The sequence below is a fragment of the Drosophila virilis genome, chromosome 2, assembly GCF_030788295.1.
Source record: "Drosophila virilis strain 15010-1051.87 chromosome 2, Dvir_AGI_RSII-ME, whole genome shotgun sequence".
In the NCBI taxonomy this organism is placed as follows: domain Eukaryota; kingdom Metazoa; phylum Arthropoda; class Insecta; order Diptera; family Drosophilidae; genus Drosophila; species Drosophila virilis.
In genome coordinates, this window is record NC_091544.1 from 843,891 (window position 1) to 858,184 (window position 14,294).

The 14,294-nt window shown below is 43.1% G+C and overlaps 2 protein-coding genes across 2 annotated transcripts in view; one reads left to right on the forward strand and one right to left on the reverse strand.

Moving 5' to 3' along the window:
• ChAT (Choline acetyltransferase) overlaps positions 1–14,294 on the forward strand; it is a 30,893-nt gene that overhangs the window by 13,329 nt on the left and 3,270 nt on the right. Inside the window, exons 2-8 of the mRNA XM_070207320.1 lie at positions 6,488–6,567; positions 8,170–8,360; positions 12,269–13,031; positions 13,099–13,448; positions 13,655–13,712; positions 13,781–13,930; positions 14,000–14,200. Of these exons, the coding sequence (XP_070063421.1) occupies positions 8,209–8,360; positions 12,269–13,031; positions 13,099–13,448; positions 13,655–13,712; positions 13,781–13,930; positions 14,000–14,200 (1,674 nt within the window). The 5' untranslated portion in view covers positions 6,488–6,567; positions 8,170–8,208. The remainder of the gene's footprint in view (positions 1–6,487; positions 6,568–8,169; positions 8,361–12,268; positions 13,032–13,098; positions 13,449–13,654; positions 13,713–13,780; positions 13,931–13,999; positions 14,201–14,294) is intronic.
• LOC6634980 (peritrophin-55) lies at positions 8,601–9,534 on the reverse strand. Its single transcript, XM_002058392.4, has 2 exons — positions 9,379–9,534; positions 8,601–9,325 (listed from the first exon to the last, which is right to left on the reverse strand). The coding sequence occupies exons 1-2, from the start codon at positions 9,386–9,388 to the stop codon at positions 8,712–8,714; spliced, it is 624 nt and encodes a 207-aa protein (XP_002058428.3). The 5' UTR covers positions 9,389–9,534; the 3' UTR covers positions 8,601–8,711.

Genomic DNA, 14,294 nt, shown 5'->3' on the forward strand with positions numbered 1-14,294 from the left:
TCTATCCTATCCATTAATATAATATCATAGAACTTGATAAGCTATGATTGACGGGTAAAACTTCATGTCAGGAATTACTTTCAATTCGATTAATCCCACACGGGATATACATTTAAAGAAAACCAAACGAATTCCCAATTTCCCCCCCAAAAATCATGGCTAAAGTGTTATGAACTTGAATATGAATATGAATATGAATCATTTGGAATGAACAGCTAAAGAATACTATGAATACGCAAAACAAATTATTCTAATTGCAAATGATATGGATAATGTGAAGTATCGAATGGATAATGATATAATGCATATTAAAGAGCAAAATATACACATACAACAAACAAACAAAACAAATACTATTGAAATATAATTGTTAACCATGAAAAAAAAAGCAAAAAAGTGTTTCATTATATGAATTATCTAATTGAGCATTCGTTTTTCTCTTTAAAGCGAACAGACGTGTTTTTTTTTTACATATTTATATATTTAAAAATATTAATTAAATCTTTTCACCTTCTCGGATTCATTTTTTTTTCGACAGTGCGAACTTGCGGCCTCTGCATTTAAATGTATCAATATCATCATTAAATTCTATTTTGTGCAGTTCTCTTCTTCTTCTGTGCCCATTAAAAATGGGTAAATATATCTAACAGGCAAAAGAAAGTATTTTCAACACCATTTATTCTTGATCGTTGGAAAATTATTTGAGGAACATTCTTAAGTTAACTCTTTATATCTTTGGTGCGACGCCTCATGTATTTGGAGTATATTCTATTCAAGACAGAATTTAATCTGTACAGAAATAATAATTGATGATTGCACTTCCTGGTCTCAAAGTGTGATCCAGTAGATAATTCTGTAACTAATCTTCCTTTTTTCATTTATCGTAGAACCATGCTTGGTGTAAAATTTATTCATAAGTTAATTACGGTTGGTCGAATCATATAGGTTAACTTATATAAAAAAAAAGAGAGATTGCGAGAGCGATAGATAAAATACTTTCTGCTTACAATTCTCAAAAAGCTAAATTGTTAAAAAGTGTGACCAGTCCTTTGCATTCCTAGAGCCGACAGCAATGTCTACGGATGATAGTAATTGAAAATTTGTTTAAATAGCCCTTCAAAGAATCTTCTATAACAAAAATAATCAACTCATCTGAGTTGACTTCTCTAAAAAATATGGAGAGAGATATAAAACAGTTTTTCCTTGCCACTTATAATTCTCAACAAGTTAAGTTGCTGCACAGTGTGACCAGGAGCTTGTCTGCCAAAGTCCCCGGATAATAATAACTAAAAATTCTTGAAATCACTTTAGAGAACTGCTAATTGTTTTTTTTTTTTGTATGACTTATTGTTTGTTGTTTTGTTTGTTATCATTTATTCTCAGATATTTTTATTATAATATATAAATAAATTAACTACAAGAAAAAACTAATTTTCGAATAGATATAAAAGTTGATGGAGCTTTACTGCTTGAAGCCAAAAGGTGGAAGGAGCAAAGTTTTGCTTGTTCGGGGTGGTTGTTGGTTGTTTGGTGGTGGCTCATCAAAGCCAACAGGAGGATGATGGGACGGAACGGAAAGGGAAGGCAGGTCGAGAGGAAATTGTGTGCGTGCCCTGGGGCCAGAAATTTGGACGATGTTGCCGTGTGGAAAATGGATTTTCTTTTCGCAATTTCCATTAGCAACTTTTTTTGTTGTAGCCCCAAACGTCACGCATAAAGCTGAGCCCAAAATGTAACTTTAGCTTTTTGTCCGGTGCAGTTTGGAGGCGTGGCAACGCCCTAACCACAGGCTATGTTAGACGTGTATTGAAGTATCTGTGTGTCTATTGTCCATTCGCTTTTGTGAGTACAATTTGCGGGCAAATAACGAGTCAATATGAATTCCAGGCCCGGACCGCAACTCGTTGGCAAACAATACGCAAGCAATTTGCGCTTTCCGCTTGTTTCAATTCGAACAATTAAAAATAAAAATAATGCCGCAATTCATTTCAGTGTGCCACACAAAAGTGTGTAAAGGTCTTTTCATATGCCCTAAGAAGTATAGCATGACCCAAGTTCTGGAGGGTGGGGCTCGAAACAATCCAAACAAGTAAGAGCAAGGCTTTTTGCACGACAATTAAATGCCCTTGTCAAATGGATTCTAAAGATATTCGAGGAGAACAATAAGCTTTGTGAAGATATTTTGTAAAATAAGACATTATTCTATATAAAAACTTGATTTTACATCGACTTTGAGATTTAGTAAATGCTTAGTTTAGTTAAGATATCTAACTATTCGTTCCTGTGTAGCTATATAATGTATTGATCCTATTCCGACAAAAGCTTTAAATTTGTTGAGAATAGTTTTTGTATAAACACACTCACCTATTGATATAGATCAGCTTCAAACATACTTTATGGGCTCAAAGTTGTCTTCCTCTGTGCATTTCATATGCCATGACAAAATATTAATACCCTCTCCAAGCGTGTTTAAACACACAAAAGCGCAGCCAAAGGCCCAAAAAAAAATGTATTGAAAGCGGCGTAAAACAGCAGCGCTAAGACCGTAAAGGATTTACGGCTCAATTGTTGCGTGCGTGCCAGAAGGAGCAGGAGTGGGAGTGGAAGTGGGAGCAGAAGCAGAGGCTGGAGCAGGGTCAGGAGCATGACCGGGAGCAGAGGCTGGGCAAAACACCCTCAAATATAAATGAAGCCCTTTACGAGCAGCCAAAGCGAACAAAGAGGCAGCAGCTCATTCATTCAGTCAGTTGCTCATTCATTCACTCAGTCATTCATTCATTCACCCTGCTCCTGCTGGTAGTCACATCCTGCTGCTGCTGGTGTCACTTGGTGGGGGTTGGGAACTGGCACATTCTCGGCGGTCACGGATTTGTTTTGCCTTTTTAAATTGTTCCGATTCATTTGCTGCGGTTACAGCTGGAGTGCAGGATATGCCAAAAGGATGCCAAGGATTCCAAGGATTCACAAGCTAGATAAAGATCCTCAGTGCTAACTGCATGCTGATTCCGAGTTTTTTTTTCATTGATCCGGACCAGCTCCAGCTCAACCCAGCTCCCCCTTCAACTCCCCCTTTCATCCCATCGCACGTAATGAGTTCTGGTCTTTGGGGTTGGAATTGGAATCCTGCCAACATGGAGAAACATTATTTTTCATTGGGATTACATTTTTATCTCCGCCTCTGACAGGCGGCAGCAGTTGCCTGTCGTCCGAAGACAGCTTGGGGTTTGGCAATTCAAGCGTGATTTTTGCTGTGTTAATAATGAGCCCGAGCTGGTTTATTGAAGCGTTTTATTGCCAACTGTTAAACGCGGGGCGTGTGGCCAATAAGCTCCATCATTTTAGGGTGTGAATCGTTCCCCTTCCCCTCCTGCTCATAACTAGCTAATGCATCAATCGATTTGGCTAAAATGCAAATCGAGTTAGGGCCACAAAACTTTTCGCAACAGCAAAATCGAATCATGAGCAGACAAAATAATCGACAAATTGAAGCTGACGGCTTCATCAATAAACAGGAGCTTCATCTTTGGGTTCGGAAATGGAAACGGAAATAGGAACTGCGCCCGTCTGCTGTAATGGCGCATGAATATCTGATTAGCCGCCCGTCGGTCTAATCAAAAATCCCAGCATCATCAATCAATCAATTGGAAACGTGTCCATGTCAGAGCACATAATTGAATGCGATGCGAATGCAATGTGCCAGACTCAGGCTGAACAGAATTCCAGCTTGTGCCAACTCCGAATGTCATCTCCTACCTCATCTCTAAAGGTGTTTGATATTTACACACATTTGTTACACATTTGTATCTACCTTTAAAGGTTACGACTTCATTGGACTCGCAGCACCGACCCATCAATTCAAGCTCGCATCTTGCATAGAAAAAAGCTAAAAACTGACATATTCTTGCCATATTTAGGTTCTTAAAATTTCAATTTGATCCGAGTCTAAGCATTGATGTTTCAACATAAACTCGCATTTTTTTCTCTTTGGGGCAGGGTATCTGCTAGTCGTTCACTCTTTATTGAGCTGTTTGTCGCCGCAACTACAAAGAGTAGGCTGTATAAGCTTTTAGATATCCAATTTTAGTCGATTTTATTTTAGTTAAAAGTGAAAGATTAAAGTAGATTCACGCACCGCAATTGGTGTGGGGCACAACCTCATGCTTAATTACTTAATTTGAATTTTCCATAGCCAACCGACGCTTCCTAACGCAATTTATTATCATTTACAGCTAACTGCGGAGCAGGTTGCCCTATTCAAAGTCTCGTTAGTCTGAGCACTGCGTGCCCATCCACAAGGGGCAGGCGACAGTCAGACAGTCGACCAGGCCAGGCCAGGTTGTGGTTAATGTTATTTCTGCAAAGACAACCATGACACCAGCAAGAGTAAGGAGGAGAGCTCAGAGTGCGCAAAGTGCTTAGTGCTCGACTAGAAAGATACCCTAGGCTCAGCCGCGATTGTTAGAAAAATATGCACGCTCTTTTGTTTCTTGTTCCTCCATTTTTACTCTATGGGAAAATCGACTCTTGAATAGCTTCGGTTTTTATCATACAATAATTATTCTTAGCCTGCAAATAGTATATCCAGCTTAGTTACCTACATGATATTCATACCCTACATACCTACAATTATTTTTAAAAAATCGATTTATATCGATTTTATGTAAAATAAGGATTGCCCAGGAAAAATAAATATATTTTATATGTTTCCTTTCACCCATTCATCAGTTTTCACTGGATATCCAGCTCTTATAATCTTTTAAAATATACCTAAGAAAGAGCTTAAAATCGCAAGAATAATTATATTTAATATTTATTTTTCCTGCTTGTCGCATACGTCTCCTCGAAAAACAGCATAGCCCCCTCGACCATTTTCACGGGGTATAGCAACAACTGGGTGGGAACAGCAACAATAGAGCGGATGCTCAAATTGGTGCCACGTGACTTCATTGTTGGGCGAACAACTGTATCTAGTTGTAAGCCCCCCCCTCCCGCCTCCCGCCACGCCTACAGCTAGGAGATGGGCCATCTTTGGCCAGATAATGAAAAAAGGATAATAAATTGCATTAAATGTGGCCGCGCTGCGGAAAGGAGGGCGGCCGTTAGCCCGTTTTGCTTTTATCATGATTGTCGTAAAACCATTTTTATTAATAACATTATGATTGTCATAAGTAGACCCGGAACAATCCCACGACGGAAGTGCGAAGGCCCATACCCACATTTTGAATTAGTTGATGTTCTATTATTTTCTGCCTCTCGGATGCGTGTGTTATGCTCTACAAGTCCAGAGCCTCTTTTATCTGGCCAAAAGCCAATAACGGAAATCGCCGTCTCTCTGGGCAACCGGAAGTGCTTACACACTTGGCTTACAGCCGGGCCAGTCAAAACTTTAAAGGACACCCACACACAAAAAGGGAGCAAGAAAATGGGAGGCTCCTCTTTCAAGTAGTTTTAGTTTTCTTGCCCAATTTATTGCATTCCTGCATGACGGAAGCCAATAAATTCTTGATGAGCTTACGAAAATTTAAGCACAATAGACAGAACTAGTTGGATTTGGATAGAGTTCTTTAAAGTGTGTTAGATAGTTGGGGTAGATAGATGGATAGAGTTTGGATATATATCTATATATCCATATAGGATAGATAGTTGGATACATGGGATAGATAGATGGATGGAGTCTAGATAGACAGGGTAGATAGCTATATAGGATAGATAGATGGGATAGGTAAAGGCAGGGATTTTTAATAAAGAGGGCAGATAGATGGATAGATAGGAAAGATTGATTGAAAGTTTGGGTAGATGGATAGACAAGGTTTGGATAGTTTGAATAGATACTGTAGAGCAAAATGATTTCCTCATTTCTCGCATTTGCCCAATCTTACCTGATATTAAGTTGGCTTTTGGCTTAAACGACAGCCTGACAAACAAGAAGTGCGATAAGCCATATTCCACTGCCCTACTGTCAGCCTATAAGATAACGCATTTTTTTGGGAGCTACCCAGCCAATGGCACTTGAACCTTCTGACATTGATGAACTACCTGGTTTTTATCAAGCATCCCGTATCGGATCTTAGATTAATGCGTCATTTTCATTAGTCAGGAATTATATTTTTGTTTTCAATTTTAATAACAATACCTTTGTGCCTTTGTGATTTTGTGAGGGTGAGGGCATTCCATGTTATTAAAATTTTGACATATTTTGCAAGCTCTTTATCATACGGAGCAGAAAACTGCGCAAGATCTTGCTAGCAAAAGGAAAGAACATGCTACGCTTTTTTCAGGTAATAATAATATACTATTTGCAGCAGCTAGAATTTCTTTATAAATGTACACTTACACATTCATGCACGTCTTCATTGAATTCTATTTTTTTTCTCATTAAGACTTAATTATTGATATACCTGTTGAGTCGGGAACTCCCAACTAGACCCTCTTGTTCTTATTTTGAATTCTCATCTTATTAACATTCGTTTTATTTTGATTTTTGTAGGATGGAAGGACTCGATATTGTCCATACCCAAGAAGTGGCTCTCCTCGGCCGAATCTGTAGACGAATTTGGATTCCCTGATGTGAGTGAAATGCGATTTAACAATTTCAAATTTCTTTGCAGGCAGCGTCAAATATTTGTACAAGGGCTCGACAAACTTGCTACTAGACTAATTCAAATACAAATACAAATACAAATACTAAAGCGCACACACACACACACACGCTTGAAGACAGACTAATCCTGTTTGTTATAATTACAAATGCAAATAACGAGCGCTTTTGTATGGCAACCGTCCTCTGGGGCAACCGGAACCAAAGACCAGACAGCCCCCCCACATTCCTTCCATAAACAAACATTCCACCAACTCCCCCCGCTCACAACTCTCACCTGTAAAAGCACAAGAGCAACCCCCAAAAAGAGACAGACATCCAAATATGAAAAGCCTGGGAGGGCTGCTGTCAGAGTCAAATGACAGATGGAAAAGTTGCTGCACACTTTAACTAAACACAAAATGGGAAAAGATGCAGAAGATTAAATACCCTAACATCGGAAATTTAACATCACATAGATATCCGATATCGTTTAGATTGAGATTATCTTAATGCAGCAACCCATTTCTGTGGAAGATGTTGAAACGATTTTTCTCATATTCCAAAATGCGTTCGACTTTAAAATAAATTATTTCGGTAGTTCCAGAGGGAGATATAAGACATTATTAGGATTTTTCTATTAATGTAATAATATTGACGAGATGGTCAGATTTGGCTTACTCCGGGGTATATTATAGCAAAAAGACTGAGAGGGGGGGTAACAAACTATATCGACTCGGCACATTTCTCAATGTGTGTCATACCCTCTGCTTAAGAATTCCAAGTCAATTGAATACAGAGAAACGTTTCGCAAATTGAATAGCTATGCAACATAGAATTTGAAAGACATTTAACTGAATTGCGATAGTAAAGAGCTGTAAAGAGCTCCTTTTGTCTATCGCAAAAGCCAAAATAATCGATACCGATAACTCAGTTGTTCACATACCCTATGTTGGGATTTAATAATTCCAAGTCATTTGCATATAAAGAAAAGTTGCAAATTAAATTGCTGTGCAGCATAGAATTTCCAAGAAGATTTAATAGAATTGTGATAGATAAATAAATTCTTTGTATATAACTTATTTTGGCTATTGCCAAATTCGGAATAATCGATATCGATAACTCAGCAGCTGCGCTTCACAAAACGACAGGAACTGCCGCACAAAACTCGCTTTTTATTATGAAATTGTGTTGGGCCACTGGGGAATCTCAAGAGCCGGAGCTCTCAATTCAAGTTGTCCGTGACAGGGCACAGCAAATGCCAAGGAAATGCCAAGCAGCTCGCCCTCCAAGTTGGAGGAAGTTAATGCAGCACGCCCCAATGTCAGATTCATGCCAATCCCCTGCTTTGGCCCCTTTTCCAATACTCTATGCTTTTTATTTATTTCTTTTTTTGTGATTTGAAATTTGGGTCCCTGGGGCATACACTTTCGTGCCCGGCTAGAGCAGGGAATTTTGTATTTTAACTGCCATAATGTCCTGCATATAAATGAGCAAGAGCGAAAGAGGGGAAGCTAAAGCCAAATACAATTTGACTGAAGTTCCCAAAATAGAAAATAAAATAATACAACTGAACCCTTTCTGGCTTTCAGACTCTGCCGAAGGTGCCTGTCCCACCGCTAGATCAGACAATGGCCGACTATGTGCTCGCCCTGGAGCCCATCACAACGCCGGCGCAGCTGGAACGCACCAAGGGCATCATCAAGGAGTTCATGTCGCCGCAGGGTCTGGGACCCCGACTGCATCAGTATCTGCTGGACAAGCGCGAGGCCGAGGATAATTGGATGAGCTGCTATTGCTGCAATTCTCTGAATACTTGTGTGACTGATTGACTGATGACTAGTGTCGCAAGGTTGGCATATACCAAATATTTTTTATCCGCTTGGCCTTAAATTCATTGACAAGAATTTTACTCAAAAAACAGAGAATATCTACTTATTACAATTGGTAAAACTTAAGCGCAAAGAAAACCCAATTGAAATATTTTTGAACCCTGGCCGGGTAATATTTGCAAAGGTGTGTATGTATGTCAATCATTGCACTGTGAAAAGTTTATTCAATTCCAAAAGCAAGTGCACTTAAGTATAGATTAATACATGTGCATGTGGATAATGGTTAGTAGGATTATATATTCTCAGACGCCGACAGTTGGTGGCCCGGGGACAATGGTGCCGGCCGTGGGCGCCGGAGTGGGCGGCGCGGGTACATTGGGATCGTTCGGGGACGGTGGATTGGGTATGGAAATTGTGGTGCCGGATGGCTCATTACCATCGACCGTGGTGCTGGCACCCGTAGTCACCGTTGTGGGTGCAGCAGTCGTGGGATCTTTGGTGGTGACCGTGGTCGGGGCAGCCGATGTTGAATCACCTGGTGGTGCCGCAGTTGTGACCGTGGTTGGTGCAGCCGTAGAATTGCCTGGTGGTGCCGCGGTGGTCACGCCGGACTCGCTGATGGGCTCACATTTCAGATTCAGCTTAATCTCTTCGCACGCGACGGCGGGTAGGTAATTGGCACAGGACGTGCACTCCTGGAGCACATAACTGAAGTAACCCGTTGGCGCCTTGCATTGTGTTAGGATTGGCTTGCCCGTAGTGCAGGAATAGTAGGAGGTCGGATCCGCGTAGCTGGGCAGCTTGATGCGTAGATTCGCCTGGCACACGGGAACGATATCTGTCGTGTACTCGGGCGTGACGCAACTCTCCTGGGCCCGGACGCTGATGGCCAACAGTCCGGTGACTGCGATTAGAACTGAAAGCAAAATTGGTGAGATCCTCTCCAGGCGACAACCGGCAGCTGCTTACCGGCTCTCATATTTCTGCTGCTGCTGCTCGACGACTCGCTGGTTGCTTGTGACTGCTCAACGTGGCCCGTGGCAAGGCCTTTTATGGCTCCGGCTCCAACTGTTGAGGTATTTGTAATCAGCTGCCGCGTCTAGATTAATTCTTGTCAAAATCAGAATTCAATTCTATGTAACCGGGGTAATCTTTGGCATATGTACTTAGATAACGTGCAGCACAAGACTTCGCTAATTATTGTATAATCGGAACTATATTTCCCCATTCCCAAGCGCCCAGCTCTTCCCCTTGCCAGGCCAATTAGCATAGCTGACATTCCCCCTTTCCCAATCTTCTGTGAGTTGAATTCATATCAAAAATATTTCCGCTGAATTTTATCATCTGCTCGCTGCTAATAACATTTCGTATCTCCCCCGAAAACGACTTTATTCATAACCCAACCAACATGCTGGGCGATAAATGGAGCTCTGTCTTTCTTCGGAAATACAAAGTGATCGGAAATAATTTTAAGCCATATTTCGCGCAATCTCTCATTAAATTAGAGCCAGGATTCTGATCCTTTTATCGAGTATGCGACAAATTTGTTAAAAATTAAAAAGTATTACATTCGAATTTCCCATAACTCAATTAAATAGAGTCTTACTTTTACTTCAATCTACATTCAAATTTCGATTGATTCTGAAATCATTTAAAAAAAAAAAAAATTGTAAATTTTAGTACACACAATTCAAATAAATAACGCCAGATAAATGTAAGACTCGCAAGGAGCAGGCCTTGTAGATTTTTACGCGTTTCGTAAATAGTCTGCATTCCGAATTCGGTAAATTTTTATTTTAATATATATTATATACATAACCTAGTCGAAAGATTGTTTAATATGCCGGTATTCAATATTTAAGTAATTGAATAATATACCTTTCAGATATGTAAATAATTCAAACAAAAGTATTGCGAAAATGTTGATAACAAATTGACTCAAATGGAAAAGATTAAGAACACAAATGGAGACAGTTCTCAATTAAATATATTTCTTTATTTTTTAAATAATTTTCTATAATGTAAAATCGAGTGAACAGGAAGTGCTTCTTGAAAATACATTTTACAGGGTATATCGCAGTCGTTCACACTTCCAACTGTTCTGTCTTTTAGATTATTTAAATACTAGATAACAAATAAAATGCATTTTCAGTAGAAAATCTTCAACGCATTCGAGGTAGTTCTAGGTTATCTGCTAGTCGTGCATGCCTAACTACAACTTTTTCACCTGCCGAATACTTGTCAATATCTAGTTACAATCATTAATTAACTAAAAGTTGTAATTTTAGTAGAAAACCTCCAATTATCCGAGTATTTGCGAGGTATCTGCTAGTCGTACATGCTCAACTGCCGAATTTTTCCCGATTTCTATCAATTAAAAGTTTTACTTTTCGTAAACAAATTTCCAAGTATTCGACTACTCCCCAGGGTATCTGTTAGTCGAGCATGTTAGACTAAAACATTTACCCCTGGCAATTTCTAATTACAATTATTAATCAATTAAAAGTTTAAAATATAGATGAAAATCTCCAAGCATTTGACTAGCCCCCAGGGTATCTGCTAGACGTGCATGCTTATCAAGAAAACATTCACCCGCTGAATTCTTGGCAGTTTCTAGTTACAATTATTAATCAATTAAAAGTGTTCGGCATGGGACAACAAGGTCCATTAGCTAATTGATTGATTGATTGATTAACATACGGCTGTGTCTATGTGTGCGTGTGTGTGTGTGTGTGTTTTAATACACATGTTATTATGGAACAGGCACTTCCCCATGGCTAAATAAATATTTGTGGAGCGATTGCAGTAAAGATATTTATTTGGGTGTTATTTAGAGTTTTGAATGAAATTCCGCTTGTTGAACATTAATTTTAGTTGTTAAATCTCCGGGAATGGAACTGGAGCTGCAAAGGCGGCGCCTCTTTAAGCCGAGCTTTGAGTTGGGGGCTTCTTCTGTGCCTTGCTGGGCGGCGTTGGCTTCTTGGCCGCCTTGGGCGGAGCCGGGGCCGCTGGCTTCTTGGCGGCGGGCTTCTTGGGCGCGGCGGTCTTTGGCGGCTGCGGTGCGGCCGGTTTCTTGCCGGGCTTGGGCGCCTCGACGGCCACGGTGGGCGGCGTTGGTGGCTCCGTGGGCGGTGTGGGCGGTGTGGGATCCAGCGGCAGCGCATGCACAACCTGCTCCTGGGCGGGCTCATGGGCATGAATGGGCTGCACGCCGCCAACGGACGCAAGCACGGGCGGCGCCTCGTCGACCAGGTGCGTCGTTATGGGTGCCGCCGTCGGCAGCACATCCATGGGCGGAGCGGGCACATACAGAGCTGGGGCGGCACACTGCTGCAGCACAAATGTGAAGACCTGACCGGCGGGACAATGCACAGTCAGCTGGCTGCCGTAGACGCTCTGGCAGACATAGTACTCGGAGTTGCTGTAATAGCTGGGCCAGCGTATGCCCACCTCATCCCGGGTGCACTGCAGCTTGTAATCGATGCGCGCCTGCGCCAAAGCCAAAAGGCCGAGCAGAGTCAGAGCGAACACTGGAAAGTGGGAGCAAATGTAAATGTGAGTAGAGGAAGTAGAAGGAGCCGACGGCTGCTCACCTTTCATCTTGGGTGTGTTTGGTATCCGTGGAGCTGTCCGTCGTGGTTAGATGAAACTGTTGAACTGGTTTTGCCGAGCCGCGCCGAGCATTATTTATACGCACACCTTATCAGAGATCTACGCGCTGATGCGATCTGCCTAGATGCTTTATCAGACATTCCTCTGATAATGTGCCTCCCCCCAAAAATTCTAAGTGGGCCGCGCCCAAACTCCCGTCCGTGCTAATTGAATTTGTATTCATAATGCGCTTTCCATGTACTCTGCAGGCTTACTATTACTGGCTCAACGACATGTACATGAATGTGCGCATCCCGTTGCCGATCAACTCGAATCCTGGCATGGTTTTTCCGCCTCGCCGCTTCCGTACCGTGCACGATGTGGCCCACTTTGCGGCCCGGCTACTGGACGGGCTGCTCGCCCACAAGGAGATGCTGGACAGCGGGCAGCTGCCGCTGGAGCGTGCCGCCTCTCGCGAGAAGAATCAGCCGCTGTGCATGGCCCAGTATTATCGCCTGCTCGGCTCGTGTCGTCGTCCGGGCGTGGAGCGCGACTCGCAGTATTTGCCCAGGTGTGAGCAGCCGGGCGAGGAGGATCGCCACGTGGTAGTCATCTGTCGCAATCAGATGTATTGCGTCGTGCTGCAGGCCAGCGATCGTGGCAAACTCTCGGAGAGCGAAATTGCCTCCCAGATCCTGTACGTGCTCAGCGATGCGCCATGCTTGCCCGCCAAGCCGGCGCCTATCGGGCTGCTGACAGCCGAGCCACGCTCCCAGTGGGCTCGGGATCGGGAGGCACTGCAGTCGGATGAACGCAATCAGCGCAATCTGGAGCTGATCGAGACGGCGCTGGTCGTACTCTGCCTGGACGAGCCGCTGGGCCGCAATTTCAATGCACGCGGCTTTACAGGTGCCACGCCCAGCATGCACATGGCCGGCGAACGGGATGAGACGAACATGGCGCACGAAATGATCCATGGTGGCGGCAGCGAGTTCAATTCTGCCAACCGCTGGTTCGACAAGACCATGCAGGTGGGCCAGCCCGAGAATAATCCATCTTTCTCCTGAAGCTAATACCCTTTTTTTTCTCCTGCGGCAGCTCATCATTTGCACGGACGGCAGCTGGGGCCTGTGCTACGAGCACTCCACCTCCGAGGGCATCGCCGTTGTGCAGCTGCTGGAGAAGATCTACAAGTCGATTCTCGAGCAGCCGTTCGATGACAACGGCCTGCCGCAGCATCATTTACCGCCGCCGGAGCGTCTTGAGTGGCATGTCCCAGCCGAGGTGCAGCTGCGCTTTCCGCAGGCCGCCGTCAGCGTAGACAAGGCCATCGACAATCTGGATTTCTACGTCTATCGCTACAACGGATATGGCAAGAATTTTGTCAAGGCCTGCCAGGTCAGCCCGGATGTCTACATACAGCTCGCACTGCAGCTGGCCCACTACAAGTGAGTATGCGTGCCTCGAACTCCAATTCGAGTCCTGATCAGACAATTCAGTTGCAACCAACTCGAATACTCAATCGATTTTACTATCTGACTCGTGTTTCCGTCATTGTCGACTCACAAGATTCAAAGACTGTTCAAGTCTGCAATATGTTCGTAAATATGTATATGTAAATAGTTTACCCAAAAACGAAATTAATTTCTTTCAGACTTTACGGCCACCTCGTGGCTACCTACGAGAGTGCTTCCACCAGGCGCTTCCTGCACGTAAGCACATGAATTCTAATACATCTATTACATCGTATTCCATTTGCTAAGCCTGTGCTGATCTTTAGGGCCGCGTGGATTGCATACGTGCCGCCAGCACGGAGGCCCTGGAATGGGCCAAAGCCATGTGTCAGGGCGAAGGCGCCAATGTGCCGCTGGAGAGCGATCGCGAAGATGACGAGGAGGATGCCCGGAAAGTCAAATTTAGCATTTATAGCGTGAGTATTCCATATAAAGCTGGTCGAATAAAAAGGCAACGCTTGTAAACTTTCGAAATTCTTTGACAGAAGGAGCATTTGCGGGAGCTCTTCCGCTGCGCCGTCGCCCGCCAGACAGAGGTGATGGTCCGGAATATTCTGGGCAATGGCATCGATATACCATTGTTGGGATTGCGCGAGGCCTCCGTCGAGGTTACCGGCGAGCTGCATGAGCTCTTCACAGACGAGTCCTACAAGATATCGCAATGCTTTCTGCTCTCCACCAGTCAGGTATTCCCGAGCGTTGACCAGCTTTGCTCGCTTAGCCCGCACCAAGCACTAAGCACCTCTCACTTATCTATTGTCCTTGCACCACATTTCTCTT